The sequence below is a fragment of the Physella acuta genome, unplaced genomic scaffold, assembly GCF_028476545.2.
Source record: "Physella acuta isolate Inbredline_101_S28 unplaced genomic scaffold, ASM2847654v3 ptg000486l, whole genome shotgun sequence".
Classification (NCBI taxonomy): Eukaryota; Metazoa; Mollusca; class Gastropoda; family Physidae; genus Physella; species Physella acuta.
In genome coordinates, this window is record NW_026732005.1 from 149,364 (window position 1) to 171,912 (window position 22,549).

Consider the following 22,549-nt stretch of genomic DNA (forward strand, 5'->3'; position numbering starts at 1 on the left):
TAAACATGAGAATAGATGGAAAAAAATGCACTTTTAAAAAGAAATTTATAATTGATTGTGTTGTTAATTTCAATCTTGGCTGTACCATTGTTCCATCTTGTGTCATTGCTACGATGATTGTACAATCAAGCCAAGGAAAGCAATTCTTTATGTCATGGTTCAAAGTTTTTTTAGGGCATTAACTTTGTTAATTGCCATCTAAAAAATGTTTAGTGTAAGTTGATTATTTGGAGAATAAAAGAAAATTGTAAAAGGAATGTTTGTTAAATTGCTATCCTTTTGTTTGTTGCAACTTACAAAAAATTAGATGTGGATTGTTGATATGCCAGAAAATTTGACAGTGGTGGGTAGGCAGGAATGTTAACTTACAATAACCAAATTGCATTGGAGTGGCTTATCATTTCTGTCCCTTTCGTTAATCCTAAGCCTCTTGGCCAGAAATGTTATTAATTTTAGCAAGAATACCCTAGAGCAGGCATCGGCAACCTGATGAGTTGGAAGAACCAAAAGTTACAATTTACATAATCTCCACAATTGTTCTTCAATATTATGGTATTTGATCAGGATTAGGTAAATAAATTTAAAATAAATGGGTTTAAAAATGAAAAATATTTATTCATACAAAAACATTCACATGTTTCAAACAAAACATAATAAAGTATTTTAGCTAGAGTTCTGTTAGGATAATAAAATCAAATTATGTAACTAAAGCAACATCCCTACCCAATTTAGAAACTAATAACTAAAAAAACTGTCACTCAAGTCGAATGCACCACTGACCCATACAAAAATGCCTTCTGAATAAAATAACCTTTACTATTACTATTGAGAATATTTGGAAAAAAATGTGCATTTCGGTAGTAGAAAGCACGGAACCACTGCCGTGGGGCTGGGCCTTGTACCAGAGGCGTAGCGACCCTTCCCGGCGCCCGGGGCGAACTTTCAATTTGGCGCCCCCCCCCCCCGCTTATATTTATATATATATATATATATATATATATATATATATATATATATATATATATATATATATATATATATGTGTGTGTGTGTGTGTGTGTATAATTATGTGTGTGTGATAGTGTGTTTATATATAAGCTTGTGTGTGGGTAAGAGTGTATTTGTGTGTGTAAGCGTGTGTGTAAGCGTGTATGCTACAGTCCGGACAAGGTTTAATAATTACATTGTATGATTTTCATTCCTTAAAACTTTACCACAATTTAATTCCCATTAAGATGCGTTTAACTTTTTTTGCGAAAGATTAGTAATGTCAGTAAAAAAAATTAAGCCTGATCTGTGTTAGAGGGTAGTTTGTAGCTAACGCTAATATGTTTAGACCAGCCTTTTATGTTCTAGTTTTGAACGATCTCTGTTGTGATATGGTACATAGTTGGATTCGAAGTTTGTTAGAGTAAGGACACACATGTGACATACAAGAAGAAGTTATCAGAAATATTTATTGTTCACATTGGAATACGACATGGGTATTTCGTTGATTGGTTGATGGTATGACAAAACAAGCTAGAGAAAACAAACTGGAATCCAACGGATGTTAACAGCTCGTAGTCTTGGATTTCGCAGATTTGCCCTGCCTTCTCGCACACAGTTTCTTCCAGGCATCTTTTCGGGGGGGGGGGGGGGGGGGGGCGAAGCCCCCCGGAAAATTTTTTACGCCCCCCCCGAACGAAATGAAATTTATATAATTTATATATAGAAAATATATACTTTTAACAGTGTCCGCCCCCCCCCCGAAGAAAGTTTACCGCCTCCCCCGTCCCCCCGAAGATTTCAAGTGCCCCCCCGGAGAAAAAAGTCTGGAAGAAACACTGATCAAAAGTATCTGATCTCTCACGTTGAAGTTGAGAGAATCGTAAGAATCTTACAAAGAACTAGTCGCGTCTTTTTTTTTTAACAAAACTGGCTATTGAAATTGTACATTACGCGTTAATACACTTGGTTTCTTTACTAAGTGTTAAGAGAGTTATCTACTCACCAATCCAGTACAAATACTTGCGATTTTTGTTAGCGAAAAAAGCGCCCCCCCCCCCCCCCACCCCCACACACACTCATCACAACCATCTTGGACAAAGTTTGTAGAGCGGTTTTTAACGTAACTAACTTTTTTTTAAAAATGTTACACAATTATACAATGCACAGTACAATTCGTTTCTTTCTGAGAGCTAAAGGTTGTTTACTCAGAATCCTGTGTAATTTTGCTATTTTATTTAGCCTAAAAGCGCCCCCCTGCACCATCTTGATAAATGTCACTAACGTATTTTACAGTTCAACAATCGTACAATACGTTTTAATACAATTGGTTTCTTTTAATAGTGGTAACGTTTATCGACTCAACAATCTAGTGTAAATTCTTCCGTTTTAAGTCTCGAAAAAGCGCCCCCCCCCCATCTAGGAAAAGCTTCAAAGCGGTTTTGCCGGTCACTGTTTCTTAAGAGTATATGTTTTACATTAAGAAATCAAGATAGAAAACAGTTAAATCAGTATGTAAATGCGTGTAGCCATTACATTTCTTAACTTAGACAGTTTATAATTCAAAACTGCAGCATAAAATCAGCTTTAAAAAAATTTTCCCACCCCTTTTGGCGCCCCCATAGGGTCGGCGCCCGGGGCGGCCGCCCCCCCCCCCCCCGCCCCCCCCTAGCTACGCCTCTGCCTTGTACCCAAGCAGCTGCCAGCTGTCTGTATACGCTCTACTCCACCTATTCTCATTGTTTTTATCTTGTTTAAAGTTGTTTTTTTACAGTATAATATTTTGTGAGTAATGAAAATAAAATAATATAGTTATTACGGAACTGGCGGGCCGCATTCTGACATCAAAAGAGCCGCATGTATTTTATGCGACTCGCGAGCCGCAGGTTGCCGACCCCTTCCCTAGAGCTCAACTTTCACTCAAGATAGTTAATAAGTTAAAAACGATTTTAAAATTCTGTAGGCCTAATATTCACTTGATATCTTTATGCTTCACCATTTTCTGCACTCCTACCCCCCCCCCCCCCCCTTCCACTTACCGTGGTAACTAGAAAAATACAAAACCCAATCTAGAGGGCTACATACATCATTAATGTAGATCGATTTTTTTTTACTACCTGGCAAAATTATTATCGATAGTGGTATATGAGCTCGCAGTCTCACTAGCATTAGCAAAATTAATACAGGATAATTATGCTATATGAAACATGAATATGAAAAAAAACCTGGAGCAGCGGGGTATCGATCCCCGTACCTCTCACATGCTAAGCGAGCGCTCTACCACTTGAGCTACAGCCCCGATATTTGAAAATGTTAATCTAAGCATTAGTATTCTAATTTTAAATTTGTTGCGTTTATAAATTACAATTTATTCACGCTTTATATTTTTTTAGCTTGGCCGATGTTTTACTGTTGTATATTAAAAACTAGCCTATACATCTAGGCCTAATCTGAATCTAGTTTATTAATTGACAATAGCAGGCAATGCTATAGAGCTATATTTCGACTATCTACTGCAAAATACTCTAGATCTAGATCTAGATCTAGTCTAGATCTGGACTACTCTAGCAGTAGCTAGAGTAGACATCTAGATTTAGATCTAGAGTAGACATCTAGAATCTAGATTTAGATTTAGATCTAGATCTACATTCTAGATCTAGATGTCTAGATCTAGACTGTAGATAGAAAAAAAAGATAGATCTAGATCTAGATTCTAGGCCTAGATCTAGATCTAGTCTATAGATTTCTAGAAATAAAATAAATTATAGAATCTACCTGGTCTAAATAAAAACACTACTATAAAGGGCTAAAGACTATCTAGATCTAGATTTTTATCTGGAATTCTAGATCTAGATAGATCTATCTATTATCTAGATCTAGTAACCACATTTAAGAATTAGTTGTCATGATTTATTTCTTTAAAAAAAAATAGATCTAGACTCTAGATCAGTGGTTCTCAACCTTTTTGGAGATACCGATATTAACTGAACCCCACTGGTTGTATGATAAGCCCATTCAACGAACCCTTCTTTTTATCGACCGCACTGACAAAACCCGATCGTGAAACATGAGTCCAGTGGCGTAAGCAGGGGGGGGGGTCATAACCCCCCCCCCCCATAGACCCCTCGGTATATATATATATAAAGTATGAGGGGGGGTGCAAATCGAAAGTTTGAGGCGGGGGGGGGGGTGCAAATCGAAAGCTTGTCCCCGGGTAAAAGTTGGACCCCCCCCCCCTTGAGACGATCCTGGCTACGCTACTGCATGAGTCCCTGAGAGTCTGAGACTGACACACCAAACCCCTGGGGCTTGAACGAACCTAAGTTGGGGGTCATCCATAAATGACGTCATGCTTTTTTTGGACGATATTTACCTCTCCCCCCCCCCTCCCTTCGTCACACGTCGTCACAAAAAACCATACCCCCCCCTAAAATGACGTCACACCTCAACCTACAACCCCCTTCAAAATTGCAGTTGAATTTTTTTATTTTTTTTAACATCGATATTTTTCTAAAATCTTGTCTAAACTATTACAATTTATTAAAACAGTTATCTAAAACGCGAAATAACGTCTAAAATTCGTTTTCTAACTTGCTTTCTTATAATGCAAAAGTGTGACGTCGAAACATCTGACCCCCCCCTCCCCCTCATCACACATCGTCACAAAATTACGGACCCCCCCTCCCCCCTACGAATGTGACGTCATTTATGGATGACCCCTTAAGAGCCACTGCTGTATATTCTAGATCTAGATCTAGGCCTGTTACAAGCAAAGAGTTACAAGCATTCTATAGTCTAGTGGATTAAGAAAACATTTTATTTTGACCTGGGGGTCATCCATAAATGAGGTCACACTGTGGTCTGTAATTTTGTGATGGTGTGTGATGAGGAGGGGGGGGGGGGGGGGTTAAGGTGTGCGACGTCACACTTTTGCATTAAAAAAAAAGCAATGTTAGACAACGAATTTTAGGCGTTACTTTGCGTTTTAGAAAACTGTTTTAATAAAGGGTATAGATCTAATAGGAATTGATTAAAACACTCTATGTCGACAGAGTTCAGACAAGATTTCGGAAAAATATCGCTGTATAAAAAAAAATTGAACTGCAATTTTGAGGGGGGGGGGGAGGTTGTTGGCTAAGGTGTGACGTCATTTTAGGGGGGGGGGGGGGGTTCTGGCTTTTTGTGACGATGTGTGACGGAGGGAATGGGGGAGGTAAAAATCGTCCAAAAAAAGCGTGACGTCTTGTATGGATGACCCCTGAATTGGATCTATTGTAGATATTAGATATTAAATCTACATTAGACTAGATTGTAAGGCTTAATAATTGATAGACCTAGAATAGACCTATTTTGTGCAGCCACGCAGGTTACCAAAAATGCATGCAGTAGGACTATACATCTTAATACTGTTGTAGATGGGTAAATGATGTTGGGATATCTAAAGACAGAGTTTCCTTCAGAGACAAGCAAAAAAAAAAATATTAAAGAAAATACATAGGCTACTTTAACCCTATGCAGGGCCGGCGCTACCTATAAGGCGAACTAGGCGGTCGCCTAGGGCGCTGTCCGTAGGGGGCGCAAAAATTGGGTGGAAAAACAAATTGAAAGTTTGAGGGGGGTTCAAATCAAAAGTTTGTCTCCGGGCGCCCGGAAGGGTCGCTACGCCTCTGATAATACGGGGGCACGAAAAAAAAATTACGGGGGGGGGGGGGCGCTTTTAATAAGTTTTGCCTATATGGCGCTAAATAACCTGGAGCCGGCACTGTGTCCATGTCTAAATATCATTTTTATGTCACTAACACTCAGAGTCGTAGCGAGGGCGGGACGTGGGGTGCGGACCGCACCAGGTGACACGTCATTTAGGGGGTGACACCAAGGCAAAAAAAAAAAAAAGGCAAAATGTACAGAAGAAAAATGCTTTTTTTTTTGCCAGTGCCATTAATGATTTATTAAAGTTAAATAGTCTTTTAAGTACGGATCGACTATTATTACAAGGGGGTAGGGGTGACACCATGACGTAAACGCGCTAAATGTAGAGAAAGCAATGCTACACCCGACTGTATTATTAACAGACAAAAGATAAACATCGTTACTATTAAGTCTGCAGTCATTAAAGCTGATACACATACATACATGTACGCGTATGGGGCATAAATTTAAATTATAGTCGTATGTAGGCCGACACACGCACACATATTATATATATATATCTATTACTTTGTGACTTGGGGGGTGGGGTCACACCACGAATTGCCGCACCGGGTGACACCCGATCTAGCGATGCCACTGCTAACACTACAACCCCCCCCCTCTCTCTCTCATACAACTGATGTCAAATCGAGAGATCTAAGTGATCTAGCATGTAGAGACACAAAAACTTAAATGGGGGCGGGGGCGGACACTAGTAAAGTATGCATTTTCAATATATATATATATATATATATATATATATATATATATATATATATATATATATATATATATATATAGCGAGATATAGGCTTATAAGTTAACATTATAGACCGCTTATACATAATTTCTAGCACCACAGCAGCATTGTGAGTTCTAATGCGGGGGGGGGGGGGGGGGGCTGCTCGCGCCAGGTGACTATAATAGACCTGAAATGTTTTAGAGGATGACACCTAATAAAAAAAATGCAAGATGTACAGACAAAGTAGTTTTTATGCTCAAACAAATAAAGTTAAGAGGATGTGGAAACTGCAAAATCTTGCGCGCGTGTTGAAGGGTGTGGGGGGGGGGGGCATTGCATCAATTGACAGTGTGTGTGTGTGTGGGGGGGGGCATTGCATCAGTTGACAGTGTGTGTGTGTGGGGGGGCATTGCATCAGTTGACAGTGTGTGTGGGGGGGGGGCATTGCATCAGTTGACAGTGTGTGTGGGGGGGGGACATTGCATCAGTTGACACCAGTCATAGTGACTCAGCTGAGTCCCCCCCCCCCAATCCCCCACAATTTCTAAAGTATTAAGCCTACAAAATTTACTAGTACAAAGGACCTAAGATTAAAAATAAATAAGCTAGTGGAATCCCATGTTTAGAGACAATTGCAATTGTTATATCTTCAAGAGACATTATTTATCGCAACTGTGACCACGGTCAACCTAATTTATAATAATAATAATGTATGTTCTCCTTTCGGATTTACTAAGGAACATATGGAGAATCAAGCAGAGGTGACACTTCGCAAACAAACTCGATTTGTGGCTACTTTCGTAAGACTACAACCATGACAACCGAATCTTCCAGCTTTCTCTGTCGAACGAGTTTTTGCCATGACATTTTACCCCCCCCCCCTTCCGCTTTTCCAGTGGATTCCACACCAGCATCTGTGTGGTACCATGGTGCTCAAATGGTGATTTTTCCCAGTCCAGCCCTGGTTACTAAAAATACACCACCCACAAAATGTTACAATTACCAACAAGTAGAATACATCACAATATTCCTTAAGACAAATTTTAAAACTTTTCCTGTGACTTTTTCCCCCCGGTCACCAAATGTCACCTGGGTGTTAGGGTCCCATGAATTCTGAATGGTTTCCAAAATGGCTTCATGATTTGAAGGTCCATTTGTTGGGGCAAGTAGGGATTATTGAAACAGATTTATTGGTTAAGTCATATACTATTTTTTTTCTCTTTGTCGCGATTGTGAGTTTTTAAGCAATTTTACTTTTACATTATATACATGATCCTGCCATGTAAAAGTTGGGGCAACACCGTCGATTTTCAGCCACGGTTTTAATATATATAGTTTCATTCAAAATTGTGGTTTCCCCCGCTATTTACAGTTTCGCTTATGCTGAACACTTTTGTGTAAGATGAGCTTATAGATCTATATCGAACCAGTAAGACCAGTGTTTCTTCCAGACTTTTTCCTCCGGGGGGGGGGGGGGGGGGGCGCTTGAAATGTTCGGGGGGGGGGGGCGCTTGAAATGTTGGGGGGGGGGGGGGGCGGAAGAAACTCTGAGTAAGACTTTAGCCATACAAAGCACCCCCCCCCCCAAAAAAAAGAAAAACAAAAAAAAAAACCAAAAAAAAAAAACAACAGCAACAATAACAAACAAACATGACTTAATGACATTGTCCATTAACACCCCCATTTAATAAAAGCACATTATTATTGTTACATGAATGCTAGATTCTGTAGACATAGGCCAATGACATGATAGCAAGATATTTAATTACGTTAATTTTATACAATAAAATAACTTATTAAATATTAAACTATGAACATCTAAAATCTAATATGGTATAACCTCAAACAAATCAGTATTATTATTATGATTGTGGAATGATTTTTACTTTCTCGTATATACGTAGTATAGAGAAAGTATTGTAATCGTGCAAAAAAAAAAAAATCGAGATTTTTACAAATCTCGACGTTTTACACCTCACTGATACGGAAAAACATAATTTTGCAATCTTGTCCGTATGTCTGTGTGTGTGTGTGTGTCTGTCTGTCTGTCTGTCTGTCCGTGTGTAAACACGATAACTTGAATACCGTTACAGCTAGGTTGATGAAATTTCATATATAAGTATTTTATCAAAATCGTAGATCCGTATCAACTTTTGAGCGATTTCCGATAACCGGAAGTGGTACTTTTCCTACTTTGAATTTTTTAAAAGCCTATAACTTGAGTACTATTTCAGATAGATAAATGAAATTTCACATGTAAGTAAAAGATCTAATTCTCTACCTTCTGTTAAATTTTGAGTAATTTCCGTTGACAGGAAGTAGTAATTTACGCTACTTCCGATTTCTCAAAAAACTAATGTAAATTTTAAAAGTACTAATAATATTGCGCACTATTATACACACCTTTATTAGGCGTTCGCTTGGTGCGCAATTGTTTTTTACTGAGATTCTATTCTATTTTTAAAAGTTTTAGTATTTAAAATGGATTAAAAATCATAACTATATCCCCAGTTACCATCCCCTTGTTGTTTTATATAAGAATATTCGAGAAAGTTTAGGGGAGATCACTACCGGTTTATTTAAAAAATAATATCATTTCATTATTTAGCTTGAGATTTCTAGCTTTGGTAAAAATTTCCGCAACCCAGGGACATGTCGTCCCATTTCCCGCCACGAGCTTCCTAGTGTAGCTCTTCAGTAAAACACGATCTTCAGACTACAAAATGTCCGAGTTTGCAGTGTTTTAGTTTTTTTACACCATTAAAACTGCTTAAGATGGGATTGTCTGAAGATGGAGAAGAAATTATTTTGCAGCGATTTGAGGAAATTTGCCAGGATCTTAACATGGACTCATCAACCAAAGAAGAAGCCTGGCAAAATTATCAAAAGATTCAGATGAATTACACCCTCGAGGTAAGAAGGAGCAACTGTTGAAGTGTAAAAAATAAATAAAAAAATAACGGGACAGTTCTAACGGGTCGAATCAGGTGGCTTAGTTTAATAGTTAGATCTACTTTATGATGAGTTGGCCTAACTAATCAAAAGTAAACTAGATTCTACTGCATTTTATATTATTAATTTATTAGATCTAGGTCATTCTACTGTCTAGCTTCTAAATTCTAATCTAGATTTCTAGAATCTAGATTTCTAGATTCTAGATCATCTAGAATGTATAGATCTAGAATCTTAAATCTAGAATAAGAATAGATCTAGACTAGCTACTAGATCTAGTTAGACGTCTAGCTTAGCTAGACTAGATCTAGATTTCTAGTTACTAGAGGACTATTCTCTCAATCACTGTAGTAGTAGTGTAGTGTGTGGCAGTGTGAGGACATCGCTATTCACTAGACTTGGATAATGGATAGACTAGACTGCTAGATTAGAATAGAATATAGATCTATAATCTAGATTCTAAATCTAGTAGATCTAGATCTAGACTATTAGCTGCTACAGTTCTAATCTAGATTCTAGATCTATAAAAATAAGACTCTAGTCTTTCTAGCTACTCGCTAGACTAAATCTAGATTCTAGGTCCAGAACTCTATTATCTAGATCTAGTGACCTTGTCTGATTTAGGCGTAACATAAAAAAATAGAGCTTGAACTGAGTTAAACGGCTTTAACTTAATTACTGTATTACTGGCCTAAACTCTAAACTAAAATTAAAATATCACATCAAGCTATAGCCCAAAAGAGCCTAAATAAGTAGACTAGGCCTAGGTCCTAGACTTTGCAATTTTGAAATTTTTAAACATTATTTTTCCAAATTGAGGTTGTGTCAATATTTTTGCATAATGATAAATCAGTCTTAGATTAATTAAAGTTAACCCCATCCCCCCACCTAAAATGTGACTCAATAGGATTTTTTTGTATCTTATAACCCAAGTGAAATTTGAGCTTAATAACTTTGTCCATTCTAAATTGTTAAACTTGGTATAAGAAAATTCAGATTTAGTTATAATAGTTTTGCTTTTGATAATGTACTTTTTAAAATTATAACATGTGATATTTTCTTATGATCAAGTTACATTTGTTTTGGGTTGAAAAAGTAATGAATAATTTTCACAAACAATGAGTCTCTATGCCCCACTCTCATGCATGTGAATTTTTGTTTCCAGGGGGACCAAATGCAATGGCTGGCTTGTGCACTGTATGAGGCTTGCCGACGTGGCTCTGTCCCTACTGTGGGTCAGGGGACCATAGAAGGGAACTGTGTTTCTCTTACCAGACTGCTTAGATCATCAAAATTTAGGTAGCAATACATGTTTACTATTGCAATTAATATTATTACTAATTATTACTCATTAAGTTGGTTATATAGTCACGCCATGTTTAATTATATTATCTGTAGTTATTTGTCATTATGCATTTTTACTGTATTAACTATTTGATTGCCTATGTTTTTATACTAAAAATATATAAATTGATTATCATAAATTTAAATTAATTAAAAAAATATTAAACAGAATGAAGACAATTGACAGGGGAGTAATGGCAATCAAAGTGTTATATATTTTGTGAATCATTTCATATTGTTTAATTGTTTATCATTTACCCTGAAACATAGTTCTGTTCACAGTTTGATACAGTTCTTCAACAAGATGAGGAAATGGTCAGACATGGCCAGCCTACCAAAAGCCTTCAGGGACAAGATCGACAAACTGGAGAGGAACTTTGCAGTGTCTACTGTTATCTTCAAGAAGTTTGAGCCAATTTTCCTGGACATCTTCATCAACCCAGCCCATGAAATACCACGGCAACAGAGAGGAAGAAAGCAGAGGTAAGGGGGAGTAAGAGTTGTAACATGTTTACATGATCCATCTAGATGCTTTTCTGCATGTCGCTCTACCTGCATGGATGAGGCTGTTTGTCAAAACATATTTACACAATTCATCCCTATATAAACAATTGTTCCACATATAGATAATATAAAAATAACTTGTCATTTAGTAGTATAGCCATTTAGGCAGTTAAACTTTTTTTTTAGTTTTTATTTTATTGACAGTCTAAGTTTTTTTTCTCTTCCTTTTATATCATTAATGCTCCCTACCTTTGACGCTCATTCTTATACCTTACCCATCATACCTGACACCTGATCATCAGAGCTATTTATGAGAAAAGGAGAAAATGGACTAAAAAAGGACTGCAGCTAACAGAAGGGTACAAGAAAGAATTTTTTTTTTGGTGTAGTATATAGGCTGTTTCAGCTAATTCCTGTTTGCTCTTACATGAAATAAAGGTGAAAGTTCTCTCTTGTGTGTTGCGCTAACAACTTGAGGAAAACTTGTCTTTAATAAGCACGCAACTGTTGTGGAGCGAAAGTTAACAAATGCTAAGCTAAATAATTAATTCTTCTTGCACTAATGATTTTTTTAATATAAAACAAAAACAAAAAACAACATATCAAGGGCTTGATGTATTGTTAATATTTTAATTTCACCCCTTCAACTTACAAGGTCACTATTTTAGACATTGTTATTAAAAAATATTAACACCCTTTCATTCTTAAGTTTAGATGATAACTGATATATTAAAAAATTAAGTTACACAGTTTCTACATGACAATTCAGTAATTAGAGCGCTACTTAATTATAGAAATGTACATGTTTAAAAAATAGTTTAAGTCCTGAAACTTGTTGCAAGTGACCATTGTAATACAGATTAATCATGACTGATTGGACCTTGTGGCTAATGGTTTACTGGTTAAATGGACACACAATTAACGTAGCCATTTGATTTTCCAGGAGGTTACCTTGCACATCAAACGAAGTTTTCAAGTTTGCCTGGACCTTGTTTGTACTTGTTAAAGGCAAGTTTCATTGTTGTGATGAGCAACTACCTTTCTTTACATTTTATTCATAAACTGAAATTAAATATTAAGACAAATTGTTTTAGATACACCTAACATTATGCATTGGATTGCATATTTTAACGTTTATCAGTTTGTGTGTAATATTTAACTTATATTGGATCGTGTGAGATTTTAACTTACGTTACAGTATGTGTGATTTTAACATGTATTGGTTATAATGTGATATTGCAGGCAACTTCCCAGCTATTAGTGATGACTTGGTCAACTCCTATCACCTGCTGCTGTGTTGTATTGACTGGATCTTTGCCAACGCAGTTTTAGGAGGAAGAAAAGATCTCTTGAACAGAGACTTTGAAGGTAGCACATGCTTGTACTTACACCTAATCTAACATATTAGAGTAAACAACAGCATATAAACTGCTTTCACCTTGTAAAAAGTAATTTTAGCTAACATATTTCCTAGTCCTGTTCTCTCTTTTAATGAAATAATAGTTTGTGGTATTGTGCCACAAACAAATTCCACATTTTCTCCAAAACACTGTCTACATACAGATTACCTGGTTTGTTTTCTCAGTTAATGTATACAGGTAAATTTGTTTACAGGTTTGCCAGAAGATTTTCAAAGTGTAAACTGGAAGCCAGAAGCAAGCACCCCATGCATCATGCAGATTTTGTGTGATAAACACGATGGGCTGGTGGTGGAGGCTAAGACCATCAAAGAACACTGGTGGAAGCCACACATCAGGAAGTTGTTTGACAAGAAGGTCTGTTGACATGTTTTGTGTTACGCTGCTTGTAAGATTATACGGGGTTAAAACATAAGCCAATGCTGATAAGTTGCATATAATATTGTTTTATTACTAGTAAGATAAAAGTTTAAAAATATCTTCCATTCCTAGACACTGGTGGGAAAGCCAACCAATCTTTCTGCAATACTGGAGCTTGGCAACTTTGAGGAAAATGTGTATGTGAAAATTTACTTTGTTTTGTTTTACTTTTTTAAAACATGATGTGATGACAGCATAATCTAGTTGTATAAATGCATGCAGTAAACAGGTTAATGTGACAGCATAGTGTAGTTGAATAAATACATGCTTGAGAACCCAGAAATTATGAGCTCAGTTTCTCCAGATGGAGACCTAACAGTCCCCTCACCATCCATTAATGATAGTTTAATGTGCTGAGAGAGGATGTAAAAGCTGTTGAAACAAGGGGGGGGGGGGTGATGTGCCAAGTTTACATCCTGTTTTTTGCCTGTCTTGAGCCAGTTGTGCCCTTATAAGGGAGAGATAGTTTAATGTGCTGGGAGAGGATGTAAAAGCTGTTGAAACAAGGGGGGGGGGGTGATGTGCCAAGTTTACATCCTGTTTTTTGCCTGTCTTGAGCCAGTTGTGCCCTTATAAGGGAGAGATAGTAATAATTTAAATATTTACCTTTTTAAAAAAAAATATAATGTGTAAGTCATCCTTAGTTTTTATTAGTTTTTTTATGAAAACAAAATATGGTTTAAGTTAGTGTAGAAGGTGGGTGAAAGAAGACTAACATATATTTTCTTTTTTTTTCTAGAAAAATAATCAATAATTTATATGAAGAGTATGTCCTGAGTGTGGGTGACTTTGATGAGAGAATATTTCTGGGTGAGGATGCTAACGAGGAGATTGGAACCCCAGGGGGACAGAACACAACAGAGTTGGCTGAGCAAATGCAGGTCAAACGCTCGTTGAAGCAGCATTTTGATGAGGTAAGAAAGGCTGATGGTTGCTAAGGTGAAGTTTTTTATAATACATTTTGTTCTGATACCCATGTATATGACCATTTTTTCTATTTTACATAAAAATTACTTTTTAACTCAGTACTGAATTATACTTACAGTGTCTTGAAAATGTTGATTTATTTAACAATTCATAAAATAATTTGCTTTGAATTTAAACCATTCTTTAGAATACAACCTCCTCACTTTGTAAATATGCCTTTCAACTTGTTTAATATTTAGACATATTTTTGTTAAAAACAAAGTCATAAATATCTGTATTTCCACCATAAATATTTAAGTACTTAGCATAAATAAATAGGTAACTTATGAATATCAGCACAAGTTGTACAGTGAAAATTAATTTTCAGTGGTTTGTTGCTTTGTTAGCAGTTATCCAACCAGGTATTTTTATTGCTACTACTTTTTATTAGTTGATAATATTGTGCTGATCTCTTACCTACCAACAGACCAAATCTTTGACCCCGTCCACTCCTCTGACTGGACGCAGGTATTTGAAAGAAAAGGATCTTAGTGTAACCCCTGTATCCACCGCCACCCAGAGTGTGTCGCGCTTGCAGAATTTGTTGTCTGGGTCTAAGACATCCCCATCTGATTTGTTGTTAGACATTTTCAAGTAAGGCACAAAGGGGTTTTACGCTTTCACATAGTCACAACAATAGTTTCATGTCTTAAACTACATCACAAAAATAGTTTCATGTCTTTAAGTCACACGATGGTCTCCTGTCATTTAAGTAAGTCACAAAAAGTGCAGACTTACAGTTTGTCATGAAAAAGGAATAGTTATGTCTATAATATTTTTAGGCTAAGGGCTGAAGAATATAAACTGACTGGTCACTTCGCACTATAATCCTGAACTGCCAAAAACAGATCACTAATGATTGACTGTTAAATGTACTGCCTGCCATTGTTCAGTATTATAGAAAGCAGATCACTAATGATTGATTTTTGTGTATATTTCTAACCCGAAAGCAGACTACTAATGATTGATCATTTTTTATACAGGAGCTGCAGTGTAAATCCACAAGATGAGATCACACAAAGGGTGAAGGAGATGGGGGAAATATTTTGTAAACACTATGCAAAAGTAAGTTTGCTGCATCTTATTATGCATCTTATTCTAATACTCCAGAAGACATCTAAAATAGGAAATTTACTATGACAAATGAGATTTTACCGAATCTAAACCTTATCTACAAAGACCTGATGTTATTGTCTTACCTTGCTGTATTGTTTTAAATGAACCAATAGAGTGTGTCTGATGTATTCACTGCCTTTTTGTTTCAGTCAAGTGAAAGTCATGCGGGTGCCACTGTTGACTTTGCCCGCAAGAGACTCCAGTTGGGTGAAAGCTTGTATTATAAAACTCTGGAAGCCATCGCACTAGGGGAGAGAAAACGACTGACAGGAGGAGAAAATAAAGGGATTAATTTACTGGTAGGTGATGCTAATGTCCCTAGGACACTCTTGGGTTTGTTGAGCCCATAAATCACACATATTTTTCTGATGGTTTCCTGTTGATAATATCTACCTTAACTTTGTTAATCTCAAAGTTTATAACAGAGATGCTGAACCTATCACTGGATGTGGCTATTATTTTTTCAGGGTTTGCTGGAGAATGATTTTTTTCATCGCTCCCTGTTCGCCTGTTGTCTTGAAATTGTCATTTTCTCCTACAACTCTCAAAGGCAGGTTATTCATTCTAAATTTGTTTTTAGTATTTTAATAGGGAACTTTAAAAAATATTAAATTGCTCTACATTAATGAAGGAATTGGGCAAGGCAATTAAAAAAAAGGTCACTGCTAATATAGTTTCACTGAAAACATTGTAATTTTTCCTTTTAAAATAATTCCTGGATCAGGACTTTCCCGTGGATTGTGGATATATTTGAGCTGGGCAGCTATCACTTCTACAAGGTGATTGAGATTATCATCCGGGCGGAGAAAGGGCTGTCAAGAGATGTTGTCAAACACCTGAATCATGTGAGTCTAGTGCTGCATGCACTGTTACATTTTGTTTTCATTGACTGGATTTTATGACACTGTTTAGTTTTCTGCTTGGTATAACTATTTGATGGTTAGGGATCATCCAGTTATGATATTCACATGAGGGGGGGTCCAAAAAAGTTATATTTTGGGGGAGTGGGGTTGTTGCATTCACATGCTTGTTTAGTGTGGATTGAGGTAGGGGTCTAAAATAAAAAAGAAAACATTTTGTGGATGTCATAAATGGATAACGTCTTAATTAATGAAACCTATGTACATCAAAAACTAGAAATACAAAGTTTGTGTAAACATTGTGTCTACCAGATAGAGGAAAGTATTCTAGAGAGCTACGCCTGGAGAAGCGACTCCCCAGTCTGGGATGCCATCAAAGACAACACAGTGCCTAACTGTGAGGATGTGAGTACACTCTGGATGTTCATGCTACTGGTGTACACTTTGTTAAATGTGTACACTGTGTGTACATGTTGGTCATCACTTTCATGTATAAACATCCTCCCTTTCCCATCTTTCTGTAGAATATCATTCCTTTCCTGTAGACTTGAGAGTAAAGGCTAAAGCTTTTATTGTACTGTTCATTGTGGTTACTATTATTTTGTGTGAAACCTTGCAGGTGACGCCCATGAACCTAATGGAGGGCAGCAAGCAAGGTATGGCCACAGCTGCCGTCGCCAAACACCCAAGGCTTCGATCTCTTGTGGGTGACATCAAAAGTTTACAAAAAAGTAAAAAGAAATTTTTTTTCTTTCCTTACTCACGTCATTTGACAAAATTAATATTATAATTTTGTGCCCCATCACATATTAATTTAGTATTAGCTTACTTATTGTAACTTACAATGGTTTAGTTGTAGAGCTGATCAGTTGAATGTATTGTGATCTTTCAGCCTCTGAGCCCCCCCAGTCACCAGGGGCACCACTGGCATCTGACAGGTTTAGCTCCCCGTCTCCTGGCAATGCTAAAAGAAGATTGTTTGGTGCTGGACCGTCCAGTGTGCCGCTGTCCCAGGCGATCTCTGTCCCACCCAATGTCTCCACCCTCAACACCACCACATACACCCGCACGGTGACCACTTCAGGGGTGACCATCATCTCCTCCCCCCACCAACTGCCCACTGTCTCCCACAGTAACTCTGCTTCCCGCTCTATTCTGCTGAGTCAGTTAAAGGGTGGAATGTCGGACACACTGATCGTCTCAAACAAGGTAAGCATTTTTTTACTGCATGTTTGTTTGCTTATTTTTTTTTTTACTTTTGCATGAAGTTTAGTTTGGTTTTTGTTAAGTTTTTGTTTAACCAAGGTTTGGTTCAATGGTGCAACACACTGGCATCTGGTGGCTGGGGTTAACAAATTAATGAAAAACAAGGAAGTGATGTGAATAATCTGGAGGAACAAAACACAAGAAATGACATTTGGACATAGTTATCAGCAGTGACAACAAAAACAATCTTAGCTCATTTTCTGTTAAATTTACACAAATTTCAAAATTGTTTTTAAAAAAAAATTTTGTTAAGATGAATAATTATAATTTTTTTTATCTACTCAAAGAGAAACCCATTCAAATCATAATTAGTAGTTTTTAAAGTTTGCAAGTAGTTGTTTTCAAGTAGTGAACATTCAACTTTCTAAGACACTACCATTTTACCTCCATGATTAAACAAGGATTGAAATTGTTTTTGTACTGCTGAGCTAGTTGTTCATGTCACTTTTTCACCTTTAACCTTTTACCTCTCTTGTTCATTCATCACTCTCAGGGGTATCAGATCGCCCTGAAAGTTCGAATTTGAAACGTGAGCTGTTTTGGCTTTCTTAGCAGTTAAAATATTCCACTTCCTGTTTTCATGTCAGTGCAAGGGGTGCAAGAGGGAGGGATGATGTCATAAAACCTTGTCTTTAAATAAAAAAAAACTTTGTATTGTAAACAAAAATTTAAACTAAAAAAAATTGTCAAAATTTTCCCCAAAACTTACAGATAGCTTCGGCTCTCGCGCCAACATCGACACTTCCAAGATCTGATTCCCCGCCTCCTGTTATCACATCCACCATTCTGAAAACCCAGAATTCTGGGGAACACACGATAATCGCGGCTGCTGCGGGCAGTGGCAGTGTTCTAACCACGCCCATATGGAAACCCAACTGTAGCTCCACCCAGCAGGCTATTGTGGCCATCAATGAAGATGGAAGACAGGTAGCGCTCTCCGTTTTTCAATGTTTATAAAAGTTGGTCCAGTGCTGTGTAAGCTGGATGGGATAAACTTTTAACTGAGTGGTCAGTCAAGTTTATAATTGCCACGGGTTATTCTAGCCTGTCGAAGTTCTATTATCCCTGTCATTGGTGACTGACCTTTAATATTGTTGACCATGACAATGACATGATTATGACCTGTTGTTGTGTTGAACATAGGTGCGCCAGTTGTGTACATTGTGTAAGTTTCAGTAATTTTCACACCATGCAGTGGTGGTAAAAAAATGGATGCCACTTAAATTGTGCGTAAGTGTAATGGAGAACAAAATTGTGAGGATGACTTTTCTAAAAAAATATATTTCAAAATGTTTACAACATATAAGTTAATGGGTAGGGGACCATGCTGCCAGTAGCTTATAAATAATACTTGATTGCCTGTTTTTTATTACTTCTTATAAAACTAAACTGTTAAATCCTAATCTTTTGTACTGCTTGCAGAGATTTATTATTTAAATACTAATTTGTTCAGAGTTGAATACTAACCTAATGTTGATTGGCTGAGGTTTGATGTTAGGTTGTTAGGCTGAGGCCTGTTGTTAGACTGAATTTTGTTGGGTGAGGCTTGATATTAGACTGAATTTTATTGGCTGAGGCCTGATGTTAGCTGAAGTTGATTGGCTGAGGCCTGTTGTTACATTGAAGTTGATTGGCTGAGGCCTGATGTTAGACTGATGTTGATTGGCTGAGGCCTGTTGTTAGACTGAAGTTAACATTTCCTTGAGGTGTCCATTTAACTGATGATGAAACAAGCATGTGTAGAAATGGTTTTTGTTTTCATCAGATTTTGATACCCGTCCAGATAGCCCAGCCCTCAGGGAGTGTCACATCCACTACAACTGTGGCCACCACGGCAGCCTCAGGCTCCATCAGTTCAGCTCCCAGCACCATCACCATCTCTAGGAAACCATACAGGGTCGGTCTCTCACCTCTTCCACAATACCAACTGTATAGCTCTACTATTTCAACAATCATACACAATTTTTTGATAGTGTTTCTTTGCTAAGTTTTGGGCTAGTACTAGTCTCTTGGTGTGAAGTGGTGTGAAGCCTAGCCAAGAGGACTATCCACAATGGTAATAATTAATAGTTAACAATAATTGAAGATTATGTGTTACTGTATGTTCCAGCCACTGCTGGTGAAAACGGATAAAACTGAGCCCGACCACAGCTACACCAAGCCCAAAAGGACAGGATCTCTGGCTCTCTTCTTTAGAAAAGTGAGTAGAGTTAGTTCTTCCCCTTACCCACCTCCTCCCTTCCCTAGCTGTTGCCTGATAAAAGCTCCTCCCCATTCCCAGAATTTTCTTGTGTCAATTGCACCCTCTTCCTAGCTTCTCCCCTTTCCTCCCATTGTTTCCGGCTCATTCCATGTAAAAATGAAAGCTCACACGAGTTCGATTACTATAATTACTAAAAATCCATGCCCAATTTGAGTTAATAATGCCCCTGGACTGATTAAGATGGTCAATTATCTATAGGTGTACCATTTAGCCAGCGTACGGCTCCGTGACCTATTTGACAAACTGGACATTGAGGATGATGAACTGCTGAAGAAGATCTGGACATGCTTTGAGTACGCGATGGTCAACCATGTCCATCTGATGTGTGACAGACACCTTGACCAGCTGATCATGTGCTCCATGTACCTGATCGCCAAGGTGACGGAGAAACCCTTGACCTTTCAGAACATCATGAAGTGCTACAGACTCCAGCCTCAGGCCCACAGCCATGTAAGTACCCTGTTGGTTAATCATACATGCAGTTTGGGGAGGGGGGGGGGAAGCACCATCTTTGTCTTGGTCGCAGAACACCAGTCTTAAGTTTACTGTTTTAACCCCTACCAGGCCTGCGTCTTTGTACTTGATTGTCCCCATCTCCTGGTCTCCTGCACATTAAAACCTCAAGAGGTTTTCCTATGATGATGATTTAGATTTTTTTTTTCTGTTAGTGCTGCATTTTTTTTCCCCTTACTAGGCAAAGTACTGAAAATTAAGTTCAGTGGACTGATGGGGCCTTATGTCATAAATTATATGATACCTATAAAAATATTAACAAGGCAAATTCACTGTTACTATTTACCTGTATTTTACCCTTATCCTGACCATAGCCTTTGCCCTACTCCTGACCTGGTCATGGTCATGACCCTCCTCCTGACCTTAGCCTTGACCTTAATTCTAATTTCTTGTATTTAGGTCTACAGAAGTGTCTTACTGACGACAAGACACCGTCATGGTTCAGGTAGCAGTGACAGCAGCAAAAGTAACGAAGGCAGCGGAACGTCCTCACCTGTCAATGTTGATAAAGACAGAGATAAAAGTAATCATTGACAGAAATCTTTTATTAGCTCTTTCAGTGCTTAAACTTCGTTTTTTACAAAGCTTTTGATTGTGTTAGCCATAATTTTAACATGTGCATAAAGGAAGACATAATGTGAGACTTGGCATTTTATACATGTAAACTTTAAATTTAATACGAGCTTGTTGTAAGGATAATGGTGCTACCTCCTCATTTGTTTTTTTGTGTGTGTATGACCAGAGCATCCATCAGTAAGGTCGTCCAGTACCTTGCCACACAGCAGCCATCCCCCCACACCCACCAGATTTGTGGGGGGAAGTGTGGACGATGTGGAGGAGGAGCGGGGAGACTTGATCAAGTTCTACAACCTGGTGAGTGGATTGATTTGTGTTGGGGGAAACTTGTCAGTCATTGATAATATCATGATTCATGGGGTGTTGGGGGGAACTTGTCAATCATGTAAATTACCATTTTTTAATTCCTAAATATTAGGCAGTATGTTTTTTGTTTTTAAAGTCATATTATAACTCAGATTATTGGTCACAGGCCAAATAGCTAAAACACTTTAATTTTTAAGGTTTATCTAAAGAAGATTCGCAACTTTGCTCTCAAGTTTGCAGAAAAAAATAATGATGCATCGGTAAGTATTCAGAAAGTTGAGAAAACATTGTAACATAGTACAGTAACTACTAAAACATGTGCTTATCTTGAATGAATGTTAATTTTCCTGTACCTTTCAGGACCTGCCCAAGCTGTCCCCCCTACCTGCGGTCAGGTGTTTGACCTCCTCACCCCGTAGGGTGTCCAGCAGCTACCCACTCTTCATCTCCCCCCATAGAGGGACAACTGGACCCTTGCCACAGGGCATGTCCTACTCCATCAACCTCAGCCCTTCCAAGGTAACTGATACTAACAATGGTCGGGTCAGGTTTTATTCCTCAGAACTTGTGAAAAACCTATTCTAACAATGGTGTAGTCTGGTGCTATTCCGGATAACTGTGAGATCTTAAAAATCTTAAAGAACATTTTGTGCAGGTTGAGCCAAAGTATAACACATTTAGCAGAAGAAAAGTGATGTCATAAATTTATTTTAAAATTACTTTTAAGGGCTAGATTGATATTTTCCAAGCATGCACTTCATATTAAAATGATAGCATCTAATATCAATTGTTACTTTAAAAAAAAATTGTTTTTTGTCATCTTAAACTGACAGAGTAGGTAGAATAATTACCAAAAATATTCCTAAACTTGAAGGTAGAGCAAAGACTCATCCAGCAGATTACTCTGTTATATAAATAAAAAAATAGTTTAAATGTATAGTTTCTGAACTCACTGCTGGTTGTAAATTACCTCCCCCTTTTTAAATTACCTGCCCCTGTTGCCGTGTTATTGCTATCCCCTTCACACCAAATGTTTTCATTCAACAGGACCTCCAGGCCATCAACAGGATGATCAAGCAGGGCGTGTTCAAGTCCTCAACCAAGCGTGTCCTGGAGGTGGACAAGGAGGACTCTGTCTGCAGCTCGGCCAAGCGGCTGGCCAGTGGTCACCCTTTCATCAAGAGACTTCAGGACATTGGGACGATGGACAACCCCAACTGTTAGGCTCAAGCCTGGCATGGACTAGTTTGGGCAGTAGGTGGCACTGTGATAGGCAGCTGATATATGTGTGAATTTGTGACAGCATCAGTCAGTACTGAGAGGATTAGTGCCCACATCAGTCAGTACTGAGGATTAGTGCCTCCAGCAGTCAATTCTCAAAGGATTAGTGCCCGCATCAGTCAGTTCTGAGAGGATTAGTGCCAGCATAACTCAGTACTGAGAGGATTAGTGCCCACATCAGTCAGTACTGAGAGGATTAGTGCCCACATCAGTCAGTACTGAGAGGATTAGTGTCAGCATAACTCAGTACTGAGAGGATTAGTGCCTGCATTAGTCAGTTCTGAGAGGATTAGTGCCTGCATTAGTCAGTTCTGAGAGGATTAGTGTCAGTATAACTCAGTACTGA

The 22,549-nt window shown here is 37.9% G+C and overlaps 1 protein-coding gene and 1 non-coding gene across 6 annotated transcripts; one reads left to right on the forward strand and one right to left on the reverse strand.

The window, feature by feature from the left end:
• Positions 1-3,213: 3,213 nt before the first annotated feature.
• Trnaa-agc (transfer RNA alanine (anticodon AGC)) lies at positions 3,214-3,286 on the reverse strand. The gene has a single exon. It is a non-coding gene; the product is annotated as a tRNA-Ala (tRNA).
• A 5,835-nt stretch (positions 3,287-9,121) lies between these two features.
• LOC131944218 (retinoblastoma-like protein 1) lies at positions 9,122-22,549 on the forward strand. 5 transcript variants are annotated; one of them, XM_059304752.1, is made up of 26 exons: positions 9,122-9,331; positions 10,536-10,669; positions 10,985-11,197; positions 11,521-11,577; positions 12,162-12,226; positions 12,461-12,586; positions 12,833-12,993; positions 13,129-13,193; positions 13,796-13,970; positions 14,450-14,616; positions 15,006-15,087; positions 15,288-15,437; positions 15,606-15,688; positions 15,863-15,983; positions 16,311-16,403; positions 16,618-16,729; positions 16,891-17,207; positions 17,976-18,191; positions 19,030-19,161; positions 19,375-19,464; positions 19,726-19,977; positions 20,440-20,563; positions 20,783-20,913; positions 21,120-21,182; positions 21,283-21,441; positions 21,970-22,549. In XM_059304752.1, exons 1-26 carry the CDS (start codon positions 9,194-9,196, stop codon positions 22,144-22,146), a joined length of 3,603 nt encoding a protein of 1,200 aa, XP_059160735.1. In that variant the 5' UTR covers positions 9,122-9,193; the 3' UTR covers positions 22,147-22,549. The 5 variants fall into 5 exon arrangements, with proteins under 5 accessions (XP_059160735.1, XP_059160736.1, XP_059160739.1 ...); XM_059304753.1 differs by having other exon boundaries at positions 10,997-11,197; positions 21,970-22,548; XM_059304756.1 differs by lacking the exon at positions 17,976-18,191 and having other exon boundaries at positions 21,970-22,548.